General features: G+C 33.2%; 1 protein-coding gene across 1 annotated transcript in view; it reads right to left on the bottom strand.

Moving 5' to 3' along the window:
* The window catches only part of LOC145260730 (UDP-glucose 6-dehydrogenase-like), a 235275-nt gene that overhangs the window by 50264 nt on the left and 164956 nt on the right, over positions 1-20055 (bottom strand). The window contains exons 6-7 of the mRNA XM_080119102.1: positions 18682-18829; positions 1128-1230 (exon numbers count right to left, since the gene is read on the bottom strand). Of these exons, the coding sequence (XP_079975228.1) occupies positions 1128-1230; positions 18682-18829 (251 nt within the window). The remainder of the gene's footprint in view (positions 1-1127; positions 1231-18681; positions 18830-20055) is intronic.

Raw genomic sequence — 20055 nt, 5'->3', positions numbered from 1 at the left:
TAAGCAGTTGAATTGAGATAATTCACTGTTCATTTGATGCTGAATTTATATTTAACTCTGCTGACAACATTTAATAGCCACACACACACAATCAGACAGGAAGGACAGTGAAACAAATAATATCTGCTTTATTACAAATGGAGTGACAGCTGTAATACATACAAAATATATATCGTTTGTTTTAAAATTTTAGGCTAAGTGCATTAAAAGTGCAGTAAAATTTGGAGGGGGGGGACAGTATAATGGTATGAGGCATGATATCTTAAAAAGGAACTGACCCCTTGTCAGGATTCTTGGAAAAGTTTATGCCCAAATGCACAGAGAATTGATTAGAGAACATGTGGTTCCTAATCTTTCTGATTTTGATATCCTTAAGCAAGACAACGCACCATGCCATAAAGCAAAAATAGTTTTTAGAAGAGTTAAATAGATTCAATATTTGCATTATGGATTGGCCAGCTCAGTCCCGACCTGAATCGAATTGAAAATGTTTGGAAAATTATTGGTGATAAGATCACAGAAAAAATGCAAAAAAAAAAAAAATCTTGATGTTTTATGGGTATGTATAAAAAAATCTTGGAATAATACCTCACCTATAACATATGAACGATTGTTTCTGTCTTGCAGCAAAAGATGCCATAGTGTGATTGAAAACAAGGTGCTTTTCACTAAATACTGAAAGGATTCTTTGTTTTTGCATTAATAATTTCCCCGTTCCCTAACTTTTGGACACCTGTAATTTAATTAAATTTATTTATATGTAAAAAACTAATATGTATTCAAAATCAAAAATAAAAAAAGCTTATTTATTTAACAACCATTATTAAACATTGGAAAATTCACAAAAGATTTTCTTTTCCTTCTTCATAAAGTTAGAAGTCATTCAAAAATAATGATCGACCGTTCCTTAACTCTTGGATGCTACTTTATTTGATGTCTTCAAAAGCCATTTTCTAAGATCATAAATGTATTTCAGAGTGTTATAATTAGTTAATGTTTAAATAAACAACATATTCATGGTGTTCTTACACTTGTAGATGTTTTAAGCGTAAAGAAAAAGGCACATGGAATCGGAAATGGACTCAATATATAAAATACTGTGTACGTTTTTACAAGAATACACATACATACATACCTGTTGCCAATAAGCAGCAATTTCGGGTAAATTAAGACATTCACACAAATAAACCAAATTAAGAACATCTTTCTGAAAACAACTGCCACCAAAACCTGTAGGGAGAAAAACTTTAGATTTCAGTTTAACAAAAGTAATGTTAATTTAACATTGATAAGATTATTATTTGCATATATTTGGATGCAAGACTATACTATGTGTGTGTGTGTGTGTATAAGAGTAAATAGTTAATAAAACATGTTAAAAAACACTTTGAAAAAGAGTTAAAAACATATTTAATTTGAAAAGGAAACACTAAATAAGTGGATAGTCCTTAATCTGCAAAGTTTTGAAGAAATACTTTCCTTCTCATCAGAGGGTAGGATTTAGCAAAATGCGGTCTCGGATTTTGCTTGCAAAAGTATTTGATGAAACTACAAGTAAGTCAAAGATCTTACTTGATAACAAAAAGTGAAGCAGAGGGAATAGGGTGAAGAAATAAGTGATTTCACGTGAATGGATAGTCTGGTGAAAGGTAAAGTATCCAATGACGATAAAATCCAAAAATGCAAATCCAAGAAAGTTAGTTAAATTTCCATTCACACAAGTAAAATCCAAGGGGATCACGTAATTGGAAGCTGGTCCAAAATAATTCAAAAGGCAGAAATCCGTGGAATAATTCACAAATAGGTACAAGGAGAAAGAATTCCAATAATATTATTAAAAAAAAGATAAGATATGCGTTAGACTTGGCTGCCGAGCCAAGGTGTAATTAAGAAAAATGAATAAAGAGGAAAAAAAAACTGAATGGTGATTGAATTAAATTTAAAATAGAAAAGCCAATGTCAAAATGACCCAGAGAAGATGATGTTAAAAGGCGCCAAAAATATAGAGCAGAAAAGAGGTCAACTGAAATGTACAAGTTATTACTTAAGAAAATATCAGCAGGAATTATTAAAAGACACCAAACGAAATGAAAAAAATATATATATATATATGCACACACAAGCAGGCCATTCGGCTTTGCCAGGTTATAAAATACACAAATATTATATTTTAATTATTACAGAAACTGATGCATGCCAGTATTATGTTTTTTTTTTCTAAACAGTTCACTTCTTGTAAGTAAAAGAAAAAATAAAACTCCAGCAGAGATCAAAACCAAAACCTATAGATATTGAGTCAAGTATAATAACCATTATATCAGCTTGACATGACATTTACAAAGTGTTTTCAAAAAATCTTATTCTTAACATAAAAAAAGCTATCAGGTTTCTTGGCCACGCATGCACAGTCATGAAACAGTTGACAATTCATTAAAATCCGATGACCCCTCCCACATACCAATTCGCTAATTGGGGCTCCTTAGCAGTCCTTTTTCTGAAAGAAAACTGATTAAAAAGTTTTCCACATGTCTGAATACTCTATATACCGAGTTTCAAGTCTGTAGATCCAAAATTTGTTGAGTATATAGGTTGAGAAGTGTCCTCACACATTCTAACTTTTATAGATATATACATGTAATACTAATTCCAAATGTAAAAAAAAAAAAATGACTAGGGTGCCACCAGTTAAAATCTATATAAATAAAACAGTAGACGTATGAGTGTGTGTAACTATCTAACAGGTAATCTCTGAAAGTACTGGTCACATAGCACTGAAATTCTCAGGAAATAGTATTCATGCACCAAGGGTGGTTTATAGCAAATAATATCTTTGCTTACATGCATGTATATCGCATACACACATCGACAAATTTACATGTTAAGCATTAGGTGATATTTTGTTTTTTTGTGTGCATGCGCGTTCTTTCGGTTTTTCTCAGGCTGGAACGCGTGGTTATTTTTAATTTCAATTCTAACTCTTTTTTTTATGTTTTTGTATTAAAAAAAAAAAAAAAAAAAAATGAAATCATGCATACACTTTACTCGCGATTTGAAATTTGTAAATATGAAAACAAACATAAATCTTTTTTTACGATCTCATATTTACTTAATTTCATACATTATTTTAAGACAGAGGAGGAGGAGGAATGACACACGGAATACAGACAGTGTTGAAATAATAACGTTATTTAGAAAGACATTCTTAATATGGGAAAGGTATTATTTAAATTATTCTGTACTTCCACCTAACAATTTATTAAATAAGAAACTGACATGTATTATCTCTATTTTTGTTTAGTATTAGTTAACATTAGGATCTGTTTCTCAATCCAATTTTTTTATTAGTTTATCATAAAGCAAGTGTTGCCTAATACCTAACTGCACTTTGAAATATTTATTTTTTGAGTAGCATGAATTTTAAATGTGCTTCTACAGTGTAGTACGCAAATTTAAAAAATACAAACAATTTATTATGAAATCATGTATTTTTTCTGTTTATGGAGAGGGGGCCAGTAGATTTCGCTGAAATGCTGCGTCAGAACAGATACTACACTTTGATCTTAGCCAAAAGGCCAAGTAAGCGTAATATAGTTTTCTACTAGGCATTACCTCCTCCAAAAATAAAAACTACAAAATAACCGATACAGCATATATTTTAAAAGGTGGGGAAGGGAATATGGAGTAAGCCCGGTAATGGCTGAAACCGCAGTTTATGATCTCAAAAATACTTTATTTCATATATATTTTAAAAGGAGTAGGAATACGGAGTCAGGCCCGGAAACGGCTGAAGCAGTTTACGATCTCAAAGAATTTACATTATTTCCTGTACGTTTTTAAAACTGAGGTGGGGGATATAAAATCTCCAGGAAATGATGAAACCGTTTACGAGTTAAACATTATTATATTTCATTCATATTTTTAACAGTGGCGTGCAAAGAAGCTCTACCCTCCTCTATCTAGCTGATGCTAGATTAAAGGACAAAAGAGAAGCAAGAGTTTGTGGCTGCCAAGAGTTAACCCAATGCCCACTGTAACACAGTCCATGTTTGCACACACACGTTAACTTGTAGACACTTGGAACCCAACACGTAGCAGAGTATGTTGCAAGGAACAGAAGACAAGTAATAACTCGACTCACTTTTTCATTTTGTAACACCAACATTTATTTCCGGGTACTTTACCAAATAAGATGTGATCGCGCTCATTCTCTCTAATGTCCTCTGTCTGTACACATTCTTTTTATAGTTTTTTTTTTTTTTTTTTTTTACCTTTTTCACTACCGTGACATCACTTTGCACACAACTCAGCATTTACATACGCGTTCAGTTACACCACTTTCTACTCTCTTTTTCCCCATTGTGGCAAGAAGACTAGTTCTTACACATGAAAATTAGAGACGGAAGCTCATTAGAATGCCTTCCACGAAAATAATGGTTTACTATAGAGAAATGTTTGTATGGACCAATATGCAGTAGGAAAAATTTCAAAGCTTTTTTTTTTTTTTCAAATATTCTTACTTGCAATGAATAAAAAGTAAAAATAAAAATAATCTCTAGGATAATTTGGCATTTCATAGGCTCCAAAACCAATAAAAAGTTGGGTTTTTTAAATGGTTTTCTGAACCTTGTGTATATCAGCTAAGTATAAAAATAACATAAAAATTATTTGCATATTCATCTGAGTTGCACATTCATGCATTACACATGGCACTAAGGAGATCCAAACTGATTTCTAGATGAGGTCACTAAAATGGCTGTTACCTTGGATGTTAGTGCCCAGTTGATTTCAACATTTTTTTTTTTTTTTTTTATATCATGTGTCCATGCAGAGAAAGTTTGGTATTGTTATGGTGAATAGTAGCTTTAAAAAATAATTAGATTTCTAACTAAGGTTGTCTACCTATGCTAATCAATAACCGAATCCTCAGCATTAGACAACCTCTGGAACTAATTCCTGAAAAATTAGGAATTTAGTTTTTGGTGTCAGTACTCGACATATTGATCTTCCTATTCCCATGGCTTCTTTCTTAGAATTGAAGGCTTGTAGAACTCTTCCTGTTGTCTGTTTCCCTCCTACCTTAAACTTTTCAAGACCATAATCAATGAATAAGAATTTATATATTATCTTTATTTTTTTTTTTTTATTTAACTCTTTACATGACTTTATGTATTGTCTAGAATGACATTCATAAAAATAACAAATTTTGTAATTATATATATCTGATATTCAAAAGTAGTTCAAAATTGACATCCCCTAGTGTGCAATATACGGGTATATCATTACCATCTTTTTTGCACCATTTATTAACGTGTCAGAGGAGAACAATCAATCACCCTTTTGTAAACTGTACTTAAAATGTTATTTAGTTCAATCGGTACAGCAGCTGATTGAACAGTATAAAAGATGTTATCAACATATCTCTGCTTGTATTTGGTCTTGTAGCACACCTTGAAAAATATTCAATGTATATCTTTGTTTGCATTGGAAATAATAATGAACCAATAATTAAGCTGTCTAGCATTTTATCAGAGGCAGCTTGTCTGAAGCTATGCATATATGTTTATAGATTTTTACTCATGATACCCATGTCCCAATGTTAGCCAGGAAAGTATATTTAATCAAGAAATTCAGCGCCCAAACATTAAACTACCTGAGTGCTTTTATTTTATAAAGGGAAAAAAGCACATGAAAAATAGGATTAGAAAGCAAAGTATGTGTTAATAGTTATATATTTGTGTATTTTGAAATAGTTGGTAAAGTTAAAAAATATTGCATTAAAGTTATATGTAAAACTTAGTCATCGACGTTTTTGTTTGTTTGTTTTTTTTAAATCAAGACATGCTGGCCCAAATACTGAACCGTGGAATTGGTTCTATAATTTGTTTAAGGAAAAGAAACACGATAAAAAATGATTAAAATTGGTTCTATAATTTGTTTAAGGAAAAGAAACACGATAAAAAATGATTAAAATTGGTTCTATAATTTGTTTAAGGAAAAGAAACACGATAAAAAATGATTAAAAAGCAAAATACAAGTATTGTGAATAGTTAAATATTTGTAAAATCTGAAATACTTTGCAAGTTAAAATTAAAACAAAAACAGTAACATATTCTGTTAAAGTTACTTATGTTGAACCAAGAAGCAAAATAAAGAAGGCACCAGGGAAAAGTGCAATCATAACTCACTTGATATACTCTTCAAGCTATTTATTAATATATTCCACTAATCCAGCTCAACGTTGAGCCTGGCCAGCACCAGATGGATAACCATTTGGGAAGGCGAGGCACTGCATGTACCACGAGGTAAAAAATAGCAGGTTGAGAAACTGGCGCAATCTATCCTTCTCTTGAGGGTAGATGGGACTCTCTTAAGCTGTAGTAAGCATCCCATCTAGTGATGGCATCACGATAAAAAATACCTTTGATAACCCTGGAAAAGTATCAAGTATTCAGCTACCGACAAGATTTGAATTACACTACAAACTCATGTAGTGAGTTCAATTTTGGCTGCAGCCACGCTGGATGGATGGACTAATTTAGAATGATGAAAGAATGAAAGTGTTTTCCTAGGGAGCATTCATTATTTTAATTTTAATTCTAGTGTAGTGTATGGAAAATATGAAATAATTGTAAAAATGAGAAAAAAAAATCTATAAGGGTAGTGGGAGTACATATTAGTGCAAGAGTAAAAAAAGATGACATTTCTTCAGTAAAAAAAAACCTTCTTTTAAGCAAAGCAGTTTACTAAAAAAAATAATGTAAGAAAATTTGAATGTAAAGCAAAACATTTTCTGAAAACACGCATGAGGAATTAAGCCTAAGTGGCTGACAGAACAGATTAGCATCCAGAGCTGTTGGTTTTGAAACAATAAAAATCGATCAAATAGGGAGAAAAAAAACTACTTCATTATGTAGATAATAGGATTCACTCCTAAATAAAAGAAAACTTTTAATATAATAGTGATACAAACAATTTAATAGAGAAAAGACTTACTCTACATTAAATTTTGAGTTATAATTTAGGGTTTAAGTTAGGTGTTTGAATTCATGCAATCATATTTTAACTGAATCAGTGATCATCATCATGTTTGGTTTAATGTCTACTTGCCCGTATGAATTGAACGGCTTTAAGGAATTAACTTCAAAAGTAACTTATCTCTGTCCGGATCTTTATCTCGTTCTCCAGATTTAATTTTTATCACTTTGTCCCATGTTTCCCTAGGCCTTCCTTGTGAACTGAAACTGCTACCTCAACTATTCTACATCTATTAATCCAAAAACATTCATTTTTTTTTTTCAATGTGGCCATACCATCGAAGTCTAAACTACTGCACACATCTTCCTATAATATCCAGATTTAGTATTCTTTTAAGATCATCAGAACTAGACCAGCCTTTAAAGACTTAGATTGCCATTATATTATTCTCATTATTTCTCTCCTTGAAACACATGTCCTCAATACTCACTGGTCAGGTTTCATTTTCATAAATCATCATATTACACACAAATACCTGATATACTCTTTCTTTTGCTCAACAGTGGTAACACTGTTGGTTAGTAATGACAAACATTCCCCGAATTTATTCCAATTCCTCTTGCAATCACACTAGCACCTGCTCCATCCTGTGCTCCGAGGTAACAAAACTTCTCAACAACATAAATAGCTTTGCTATCCAAATATATTTTCTGGAGATTTAAGTTCTCATCCATCTTTTTCATCTTACACAACCTGCACACCAACCTACCCAAAATTTCACTGCACTTCTTGTGTACCCAATGCTAACAGTTGCCACAAAAACTTAAATTCCACAATTGAAGTAGGGGAAGTTTGTTTTAAAAATATGGACTTCAATAAGGAAATGATTTCTAATGAAAATCGGTTGCAGTTCTCGGAATATTGATAACGAATGCTGAATACTGTTGCTCGGTTCTTTTAAAGAAAATTGTGCAGTGACAGTTTGTGAGAAATAACGATTCATTTTGAAAAATCTTGATTTCATTTTGAAGACATTGCTGTTAGATTGATCCACTGTTTTCAGGAGTAACTGAATTATGCAACTAACCATGTTACTAGTACTTGTTGAGCTCAGGGTTATCGATCTGTGGGGAGAGTGTTCAATATTTCTGTAGCAGAATTAGCAATAACCGAAATGATAGGAAATAAAGAGCTTACCTCGGATACGTCCGATGTGTTGCGGGCTGAGCGGAAGAGAGAGTTCCAAGATGGCATCAACGGGTTTTTATTGGCGTTGACTCCATGCAATTCTCGCAAAATCGCGTCTGCTCTCGCGCAATTACGCAAATATATAATTCCCGGCCACTATAAAGACACGATGCTGGGAAGCAGTCAGGCAGTGTCCTGCAGATTGTGTGTAGGTGGTTCTGGCGGTTGGATTGTTCTTTGTGACGAACCACGTATCTGAGAGAAGCGAGTTTTCTTCTACCTTTTTTTTTTTGTCTCCTTCTTTCTCTACGGTCATTAGAGCCAAGAAATCCCTCTCTTCTAGAGATGGGCGGTGCAGGGCGAAACTGACTATTTCCTATCTTTGTTCCTGAATTTTGCCTATTACATTTTGCTACGGGCTATTTTGGCCCGACTATGGCGAAGGTGCAGATAAGGAGTGATATCATCAAGCCCTTCTCTGGCGAGGGAGATGTTTAAAAAAGTGAGACTTGTTGCACAACTTCAGCAGGTGGATGATGTGGCGAGTCTGCTACCTTTATATCTGGAAGGTGATGCACTGGCCCTCTACATGGAAATGGAGGAGGACGATCAAAAGAAGATAGACCAGATTGAGGCCCAATTAAAAGAGACATTTACCGACGAAGCGTTTGCAGCATACAGAAAAATAACTATGGTCAGATGGGCTGGCGAACGTGTAGATGTTTATGCCAACAAAATCAGACAGTTGGTTGGATTGGCCGGGTTCAAAGGAGATGGCCTAATGAGACTCACGAAATTGACTGGGTTCCCTGACGTCATCTCAATTGCTCTTCAACAGGTGCCAAACATCGAAGCCCTGACCATGGGGGATCTAATGTTGAAAGCAGACGTGATTCAGCGAGAATTGCATGGAGTCAACGCGCGAGAGAAGACACGATTCTGCAAGAATTGCAGTGAGTCAACGCCAATAAAAACCCATGGACTCCATCTTGGAACTCTCTCTTCCACTCAGCCCACAACACAGACATATCCAAGGTAAGCTCTTTATTTCCTCCCATTTCGGTTATTGGTAATTCTGCTTCACCACGCGAAGGATCTGCGCCCTCGCCATTATGTTGTTACATCGGAGGAAGAGGAAGACAGTACAATATCTTCTGAAAGGACAGAGAGTATGATGCAGGACGACGGAGAGGATTTTGAGCCATATAATGCACATACTGAAGAAGCAGAAGAAGGACCACGCCTCTTGCCTTTACGAAGGAGTACCCGACAAAGACAGATACTGCCCCCCTGCTCTGATTGTGAAATACCGCCTATGGAACAAACTGGTGGTAATAACGGTGGTAATGAGGAGGATGGCAATGAGGAAGTGCTGCCCATGGTTCATCGAAGAAGTATGTGACAAATACAACTGTCCCCCTGCCCTGTTTGTGATCATGAGATCAGAGGGGAGTATAGCAGAATTAGCAATAACTGAAATGGGAGGAAATAAAGAGCTTACCTCTGATATGTCTGATGTGTTGCAGGCTGAGCGGAAGAGAGAGAGTTCCAAGATGGCATCCACTCCATGCAATTCTCGCAGAATAACGTCTGCTCTCGCGCGATTATGAAAATATATAATTCCCGGCCACTATAAAGACACGATGCTGGTAAGCAGTCAGGCAGTGTCCTGCAGATTGTGTGTAGGTGGTTCTGGCGGTTGGATAGTTCTTTGTGACGAACTACGTATCTGCGAGAAGCGAGTTTTCTTCTACCTTTTTTTTTTTTGTCTCCTTCTTTCTCTACGGTCATTACAGCCAAGAAACTCCTCTCTTCTAGAGTTGGGCGGTGCAGGGCGAAACTATTTCCTATCTTTGTTCTAGATTTTTGCCTACTACATTTTGCTACAATTTCATTGAGGCTGTTAGGTCGAAGGTCGCCACTTATTGAGATATGCATTTTGCATGTTCCAAAAAGCACAAAACACTAAAGACCAAGTTTGCCGAGTACATATAAAGAAGAGACATCAAAAGGAAACGCGTTAAAAGAGAGGACATAAAAGCAGAGCTACAATATATACAAAAAGGTATGATTTGTTAACGAACAAGGTAAGAAGAAATAACGAGAAAGTGTCTTGTGTACACATGCGTGTGTACATGTGTAAGCATGCCTTTATATTTGTAGTGTTGGTTGTATGTTCGTTGTATAAGTTCATTGTATATGCGTAATATTGTCTAACCTCAAAATGATAACGCCATGTCGAGGTGTGTGGAAAAAGCATGTTTCACCACCACGATTCGAATGAAAGAGAGAGAGAGATAGAGAACATAACAGGACGTAGAGAACGTCACCTGTCGGACAAATCGGAAATTACAAGGGCAGATAACCGGAGCGTAATTGAGATGCGTTTCATGATAGCATATCAGTTCGAAAAGCATCTGCCCATATACTCCAAAAGAGAACTTTTAATTTATGATTTATGCATATGTAACTTAGAGCCTTCCTTCTCATTTATATTCGAGCTGTTACTCGTTCGACCTAATTACAGTTAGGCAAATAGAGTGCTCTTTTGACCCGATTCGTGAGCTTTTACATTCAGTTGCATAGCTTTCCAACAATACAACTGATCATCACTTTGGTCTTGAATAACCTTCACCAACGATTTGTTTGCCCCTTTTATTTATGTAAAGCCTACAGACAACCTTTCTCACCAGTTTCAAGTTTTTTTTTTCCAGATCCATAAAGACAAGATACAGGTTCTTTTTCTTACCAAGGTACTTCTCTTGCATTTGTATCAGATATAAAATATAACACTAGTGATACTTTGTTTCAACATAAAACCAAACTGCATTTCATCTATGCTTATCTAACTTCTTATTTGCTGCTCAATTCTTCTCTCAATCATTTTTAGGACCTGATACACCAATTTTAAGTATCTGTAATTACCTCTAGCTAGAGCTTCCCCTTTACCATTGTAACAATTCACAATTGTACGAAGTAATCAATCTTTCAGAATAATCTCTTTTTTATGGTTTGAGTTTTCTCTGATTGTGATCATGTCAATACCTGTATCACAGTTTTCAACATTTCCATAGTAATGCCTGAGGATCCTCCAGCGTTATACTTCATCTTATAGCTTTCTCATACCATTTGTTTCTCAATTCTATTTTATCTGGACAAGATATTGCTTCAGAAACTTCTACCGTTTCAGTTTTTTGAAAACTCGAGATTAAAAAATTTCATAGGATTTTCAAGCATTCCTCTTGTTTTTTTTTTATTTGTTGTTCACACTTCAGTGTCATTTCGAATGCACTTCTCTCCAACAATATGCATATTTCTCTTTAGCATCTGTGAGTATCAATTATATGTGCATGTGGGATAAATTCTTAAACTAACAAACTTATTAACTATGGGATATGAATTCTACGCAACATGGTGAGTAATTGTTCTTGGTCTTTTGGCTAGGAACAAAGTGTAGTATCTGTTCTGATACTACACTTCACCTATTCAGACCTCAGTGGAGGAGAAGTGCTTTTAGACCAAGGCAATTTTAATTTTTGTTCCTATCCAGAGTGCACCTTTTTTGGAGAGCTGGATTTTCCCCCACATTAAAAACCAACCTTGTATCTAACTCTGCCCTCGTGAGTAAAATAAATGCATGTTTCGTTAACAAACTTCAATTTAGGAAGTGGAGGGGATACACCTCTATTCTTTACCTCCTAAATTAAAATGAGATATGATTTTCTACCTCAAAAATAATGTTTAGTTACTTAATCTGTCAAAAATAAATTTTGTTTCGTAATGTACAGTAGATATGTATATCTTATAAATGTGCAACCTAAAATGTTATATTGTTTATATCTATCTCAGAGTGGATATTCTTATATGTATGAGAAAAGAAAAAAAAATGTTTACCTGTTCAATATTTTAAGACTTTTTTTTTTTTTTTTTACATAGGCATAACCACATATCAAGGTCCAGAGACCACTCGAGGATAAGGGTTAAGAGTGTACAGTAGTCAATTGGAAAATATAGTAATCGTTAGTAATGGAAACTCGGTAAATTTGTTAACTTAAGTGGAACGGCTCATCAAGAACTTGTTTACGTTGGACTTGAAGACAACCATATTGTAGTCAGCTGGAAAACAGGGAAACGGAAGAGAGTTCCGCAGGCGTGCAGTTCTAAGAAAGAAGCTTTATTCATGGAATCTACATTTAGGTTTAGGCACAGATAAAGAGTGGGGGGATTATTGATAGTGTTTTCAGCTAGACGAGTGTTTCTTGTGGAAGTTTGGCGAGGGGGGACCATAGATTGAAGCTCAGACAAGCACTTGCCATGAAAATAACGATAAAGAAGACTTCCTTAAGATGATGGATTTAAAGAATACATATAAAACAAATTTATAGTTATATTTTTTATTATAACGTCATTTCTAAAGAAATAAAGTATTAAATAACATTCAGCCAATTTTTTTTTTGTATGTTAAATATTTTTTGTTTTGCTTACAATAAAAAATGTACTTTTAATATTTACTTGAAAAATAATTTTTTTTACTTACAAATTGATAAAAAAAGGCATTCTTAAAATAATAGAAAATTCACTGTTTAAGAAGTACTTGATGATTAGAACTTAAAATTAAACTGTTGAAGCTTTTGATTTATAAATGAAAATATATTGTATGAACATTTGATTCATACTTATGAAAATAAAACTATCTTCTTCAAAAAAAAAGTGTCCAATTTCTGTTCATCTCAAATTCATGTCACTTAAAGCAATATCAAACAAGCTTACAATCAATTAAGTTACAATCAGAGTTGAAATTTTAGAAGACTGACCTCATAAATCAGCTTCCTTTAATAACTTATATTTCTCACTCTATTATGAAGACCTATGTGTATTTATTTGTATATTTATATAGAGAGAAATATATCTTTTTTTCTACCTGGAAAAAAAAAAACACATCAATGGTGACGAGAAGCAAAATAGCAAATAAGACTTACTCTATCATCTGAATGAAATGAACCAAAAAGAAATACTCCACTTTTAAAAAGTCAGTGAGTACCTTTTGCTTAGGTCATCAGAAATTATAATAATTTATATAAGAAAAATTAAATTACTGATGTAAATCTTTCATTCAGGAGTCACATCTTCCACTTGATGTGGATTGCAAACCCACAGGACTTATTTTTTGCCATTCCTTCTGATCCAAGGCAAATTGGTTGGACGTCCAATAAACTTAAGTTTATCAGTTTATTAAATAAAATTAAGTTATCAGCACCCGTTTTGATTTTAGAATGGTGCTGTGTTTTTTTGGAAATCTACAATTTTATATTTTAGTAATATATCTAGTTAAAGAGCGAGTGTGAACACTGATAGAGCATAAGTTTTTTTTTCCGTCATTTTGTCAAAGGATGTACACTAGTATACTGTATATTATTTGTATCTGGTATGTTTTTTATGAATTTAGCAGTTTTCTTTTGGGGTGTCATTAATTTAACAAAAAAGATTTTGGTACATTTTGTTTTGTTTGTTTGTGTTTTGTTTGTGTTGTGTTTTTTTTTTTATATGATGTACAATGTATTTTTTTTAATATTATTTTTCTCTTGTTCAGGGGTGAAATGTTTTGATATTTTGCAAGCTCACTCTCCAGTTCTCACAATTCAGTGGGTCAACTGTCTCTAAATTTCAATCTGTGCTGTCTTGTCCAATCACTTGCTTACAAATTTTCATTGGCTGACCAACCTTTCTGCAATTCAAGACATCTATGCTTTTGCAACAGGAGAATGAACAACATTACTTTATCAGAAAAACCACTGATCCTTAGAATAGCCTCTGTGCTGGGTAAGTGTAGCGCTTTTCAGCAAATCCTTGAACCTAATGTCTTGGAATTGGTCAGCTTTCATATTGTCAATCCATCTAATAATGGATCAGTCATTGTAATGCGGTTGAGCAAGAGAGGGCTGGATGAGGGCCCAGCACTCACTGTCATATAACATGATGTTTCTGACAAAGCTGTTATACAACTGAATAGCATACGTGATCATAAATATCCTAACAACAACAACTTATAAGCTGGACAAATTGTGTTTTAAGCAAATCTTCCAACCTAATGTTTTGGGTTTGGTCAGAGTTCGCATTGCAAATCCATCTAATCATAGACTTCTCATTGTGCTGAAGTTGAACCAGACTAGGTAAAGGTTCAACATTCACTGCCATATAACATGACATTCCTGGCAAAGCTGCAAAATAACTTATATTATTTTATTTCAGCTTTGTGGAGTCTGCCAATCTTAACCAGACTCCTAAATTAATCAATTTTCTCAAACTCTATTACCCTCAATTTTCTCAAACTCTATTACAATCCAGTTAAATTGAATGACAGCATCTTTTTCTATTAAAAAAAAAACAGTTCTTTAGATAATTAAAAATACTTTAGGTTAAAAGCTTACTTACCTACTAAGTTACAAGCATTATTTTAATGTTTATTATAATTAGAGTGATTATTTATGGGTTGGGAGATTGAGGTTCAATCCTTGCTAGAGTCATACCAAAAATTAAAAAATGGTATTTGATGCTTCCTTGCTGAATACTCAGCATTAAGTGAAGCAATCCAGGGAAATTATAATTTTATAATAAGGTGAGAAAATCCAGAGAAAAGAATGGTGCCAGACATTTCTGGTAAGTAATGAAAAAAAGTCTTTGGGCTGCTTCATTTATTTTGTTTTTATTATTACTACTAGCAAGACCCGCTAACCGACATTGCCCAGTGGAAGCATGCCCCCATCTTCAAAAAATTAAACTACAGTTGTTGGTGGTCAACCCCAACCTCCTAATGTTAAGAATGGCTTTCGGAATAAACACCATTTTATGAGGGAGCTAGGGGGTAAGAGATTTTAAAATATTTGCCCCAAATTTAACCTTGATATTCGTTGTCAGCATACCCACCCACAAATACTATAAACCCAAAAAAGAATTTGGGGGTGGCAGTGTCAGTCAGAAGTAGATTTGTCTATCGTGCGTACATACAAATCTGGCAGCCACTGAATTACCATGTATAATACAGGTTTTTATATCTCGATAACTACAAGTCTCTGCCAAATTTAAATGAGATTGTCATATTCAGAAGAGTTGAAAACCTGTATAAGTCATCATTTTAAAGAAAATTGTGGAGGTGAAGCTAAGGTAAAAACAAAGTTAATGTCTGTGCAGTGTCGATAATGAGTCCTGGAAAAAGAATTAAACAAAATACTCCACAGAAAGTACAATTGGGAACAAAAAAAATATAACAAATAAGTGTTTCCATAGGCAATGTAATTTAGTTTAAAACCTATCTGCATAAAATATCGGGGTGTTAACTTATTTGTAAGTGATTGACATAAGTAACATGATTGAAGTCTAGGTAATCATTGGAAACTATATAAGTAATTAAAATCGTCCATAGTAATATTAAATGTAAAAACAAAATAAACAATAACAAACGCCCCCAAAAAACAAACTAAAACAAAAGAAATAGCATCATCTAAGGGTTGAAAAGCCGCTCCAAATTTGAAAAATAATGGTATGCGTAAATGTTTTGGGTAATTTTTTTTTTGGGGGGGGGGGGGTAGTGGCAGGTAGGCACTTTATGCATAGATAAATGTAAGATTACTAGTATTTAATTTTCTGTTTATGAATGGTTATTATGTTTGTATTTGTTTTTTTAGCATGATTGCCTAATGTAGAGAGTGACGCCATATTGGAAAATTTCTGGAGCATTTGTTTATGTATGTAAAAGTTGTTCTGGAATAACAGAATAGTTAGGTCTCAGACAATGAGAATGGGCAGATTTTGGAAAGGGAGGATTTATTATTTTTGAATTGAGAAATGGAAAGATTATGTTATGTGTATGTAGCTAATAACGAGTTACAATGGGTGCAACGAAAGTATCATAGGAAAATATAGAATTTGTCCTGTGTCAACTGGGAGGACTAAATATTTATAGAGAAAAATAGGGACTCCTTTCCCTATAGATGTTGTAATTGTGATGATGTTGCTCCTAGGATGTAATGTAGCATTTTATTATAACTTAATGTGTCTAAAATTGTGTCTGAAAATTGCATAAGATAGTGACTAACAGCCTAGATGTAATGAATTAGTATGTAGCATATTATTGCAAACCTATGATACTTTGGTCCAGAGGAGAACTTCTGCAGTCAAAATATTATATAGGAGATTATAACAAGAATGGTTATTCTAAAGTTTCATGTTAAAAAAAAAAAAAAAAACCTATTTCAAACATCATACAGTAAAATATTCTGCAGTCTCCCAACAATTTATCATAATTATTCTTCTCCTTCAAAATTTTCGGTATCAAAATTCAATACACAGCTAAAAACTCATTTCTACCAAAAGAATGCCCCCTCTCTGATCAACAGGCTTTTTTTTTCATAAACGTCTGCCTTTCCTATGCATATTAAATGTCCTGAAGCCTTGTTACCTCATGAGATGGTCAGTTATGTCATTTTTTTCTTCCTTTATTCTTCTTGCCCGACATGGACATGCATGTTGTACAAAATCAGGTTTGTACTAATTTTTAATCACACGAGAGAGATGCTGAACGCTGCATTGGCACATAATAAGAACTAATAGACTAAACCACCCAATTTTTTTTTATATACTCAAATCAGAACTCGATGAAATTCATAATCATCTCAATAGAAATAAATTTGATTTTATATCAAGTTTTGCTAGAATTTGAGAAATGTTATTTTTCACAACCAATATTTCCATACATGCCTTCAGACAAAAATGTAAATATTATTCATTGTATTATCAGTACAAAATTTAAATACAGGGCGAGATAAAAAAAAAAAAAAGTGCTACTACTGTACTTTGAAAAGGTTAAAAAGAAATAAAACACGGTGGTAAAGTTAACAAGAGTATGTATTTAGAGCAAATAAAGAAGTATTGAGGGGTTTTTTGCACACACTATATTGGACCTGTAACTTGACATCTTCATCTTTATGACTGTCTTCTCCCACCCTCCATTATCAACTGTTAGAAATTAGAGTTTTACAAAGCGGCAGATTATGAGTTCAGTAAATCGCACTTACATGGACTACTGATATATATATACTAGCAAAAGTACCCGTCGTTGACTGGGTTCAAAAACAGTCTGCAGAAAATGGACTCTGATTTATTAAAGTATGATAGGTTATAAAAAAGGAAGGGTTGTAAGTAAAAATAAAATAGATAAACCCCATAATTTATTATACCATACCTGTTCACACTGAAACACTTATCACAATATTCTGTGGATCTATATTAAAACAACTTGTTAAACTTTGTGACATATTTCCATTCTATGGAGGTCAGGTGCGAACAAACACCCCATAATTTTATTATACCATATTTCTTCAAACTGAAACATAATTATCAAAGTATACTTACACAGATAGATATGAAAAGTCTTTATTAAAGTTTGTGCCTATTTCCATTCTATGGAGGTCAGCGCGGACGCAGACCCCACAATTTTATCATACCATCCTTATTTAAGTTAAAACATACTTATGAAAGTATTCTTATGTATATCTATATCAAAAACACTTGTAAACGTTTTTTAATTTTTAAATTTTTTATTTTCATACTTTGTGGACCAGGTGCGAACACAGACCCCACAATTTTAATGGACCACCGTTCTGCAGGATCAAACATACCCATTCCTGTGTCTCGATACATCTTCTATCATTATATGTAATCAGTTTTTTAAAATAGCCAACCATATAGGAGCCTATTTGTGACAAGATACACAAACATTCAGCTTTATATATATATATATATATATATATATATATATATATAAAAAGTTAGGCATGTGGATGTGTTATGTATATTTGTATGTACAGGATTCATTCCTAAACTAATGAACCGATCATTAAGTTTGAAACACAGCTGCTATGCATAAGGGTAAGTAATATGGGCTGTATTTAGTTTAATTTAGTTCTTTACAAACGGAGCAAAGAGATGCGAAAGTTCTTCACTATATTTGTGAAATTTTAATAATAGGTGCTGAAAATCAATTAGTAAATATATCCTATTTCCATGTCTTTGAAGTATTTTAAAGGTTTTTAGGAGGTATAATATGGGCACAGTTTCCCATTCGATAATTTAAATATTTTAAATCTGCATTCAATTTTATTCAAAACCATTAGACACCAAAGATTCCTTACATTTTTTCTTAAGATCCCTTAAAAATTAAATTGGACATTTTCTAGAATCAGGATCATGTAAAGAATTTGAGTCAAAATTGAAAGAAGGATTCTAAACAAAAGGTTTAGTACGATTATATTTTGATTTTAATCTTCGTACAGGACATAAAAGTGATAAAAACTATTCTTTTCAGAAAATTATTTTTTACCTGTCCTGGGACAGGTATTATTCTAGTGGGTGTGTATGTGTGTGTATATATATCATTTTATGTTGGTTTTCATTATTCAACAATCTGAGAAAAAGAAAAAAAAATGTTGATTAGGAAGATGTTTAAACAAAAACTAAACTTACCGACGCTGGCTTTTAAAAATTTTGGCCCAATCCGAGTGTCTGTTCCAACTGCATGTGCCACCTCAGAGACGTCAGCACCAGTTGCTTCACAAATTGCGGACATGGCATTAATACTGGAGATGCGCTGAGCAAGAAATGCATTTGCTGCCTGTCAATTAAAAGAAATAAACATTATGCAAGTAGAAGCATCCACAGCTTCCAGGAGTAACGACTTAAGTATCCACAAAAAACAAAAATAGTCTTTGACAAATACATACAACTTGACTGGGATCTCAGATATCCATCTTATTTACAATTTGTAAATAAACCCTTCATTTAATGACATAAAAATGAAAGATAAATGGGTTTTATTGTATAGAATATCAAATAAAAATTGGGCTGATCCATCTACCACTAGTCTCTCACTTTTAGGTTCCAAAAAAGAATCTCAAATCTAATAGCTCCTACACTATTGGTCAAGCTCCAAGCTCTGTTCCATCACCACAATGTTGCATCCCTGTGCCTGTTTTACAAGTGCTTTAATAGAATATGCCCTGATGAACTCATAACGCTTGTGCCCCCTTGATGTATATACTTCTGACTAATCGGATAAGCAGCAAAATCCCACCCTTTCACTGCTGAGGTCACTTGATGCCAGAAAACTTAATAGTTTCTGCCCTCAAACTGCTAGACTTTGGAATTCCCTCAGTTTCCTACTTTCTTGACTGTACTAGCCTTGTTATAATAATCGATAGAAAATTAGGTCTGTAATAATAAATACGAAATCTGTATAATTAGAATATCATATTTATTTATATATATATTATATATTTATTATCATTATTTATATCATATTTAAGTGTATTTTACAACGAGGCAATGCCTGCTAGTTCATTTATATTTTACGACAATGAACATGTGTACCTATATATTTTACGACAATGAAGATGTGTATCTATATATTTTACGACAATGAAGATGTGTACCTATATATTTTACGACAATGAAGATGTGTACCTATATATTTTACGACAATGAAGATGTGTACCTATATATTTTACGACAATGAAGATGTGTACCTATATATTTTACGACAATGAAGATGTGTAGCTATATTTAAGACCAAAACTCTGAATAGTTCAAAAAGATGGTGTTAAATAACATGACTCATTTATGTACTGGTGTAATTAATCAATGTCATTAAACACCATATTCATTTTAAATAACATTCAAAGTTTGGATTACAAGCATACAAATACAAAATTCTAATTATAGTACAGCTTTATATGCCTTCCGCTTCAACAATAAACGAATATCTTATTACATAGCTTTTATCAAATTGCAGTAACACAATAAAACAAAGATTAAACAGTAGTTTTTACTGATTTACTACAT

This window comes from Euprymna scolopes, chromosome 3 (assembly GCF_053919585.1).
Source record: "Euprymna scolopes isolate OS-2025 chromosome 3, ASM5391958v1, whole genome shotgun sequence".
Taxonomy (NCBI): Eukaryota; Metazoa; Mollusca; class Cephalopoda; order Sepiida; family Sepiolidae; genus Euprymna; species Euprymna scolopes.
This window is presented reverse-complemented; position numbering and strand designations above follow the sequence as displayed.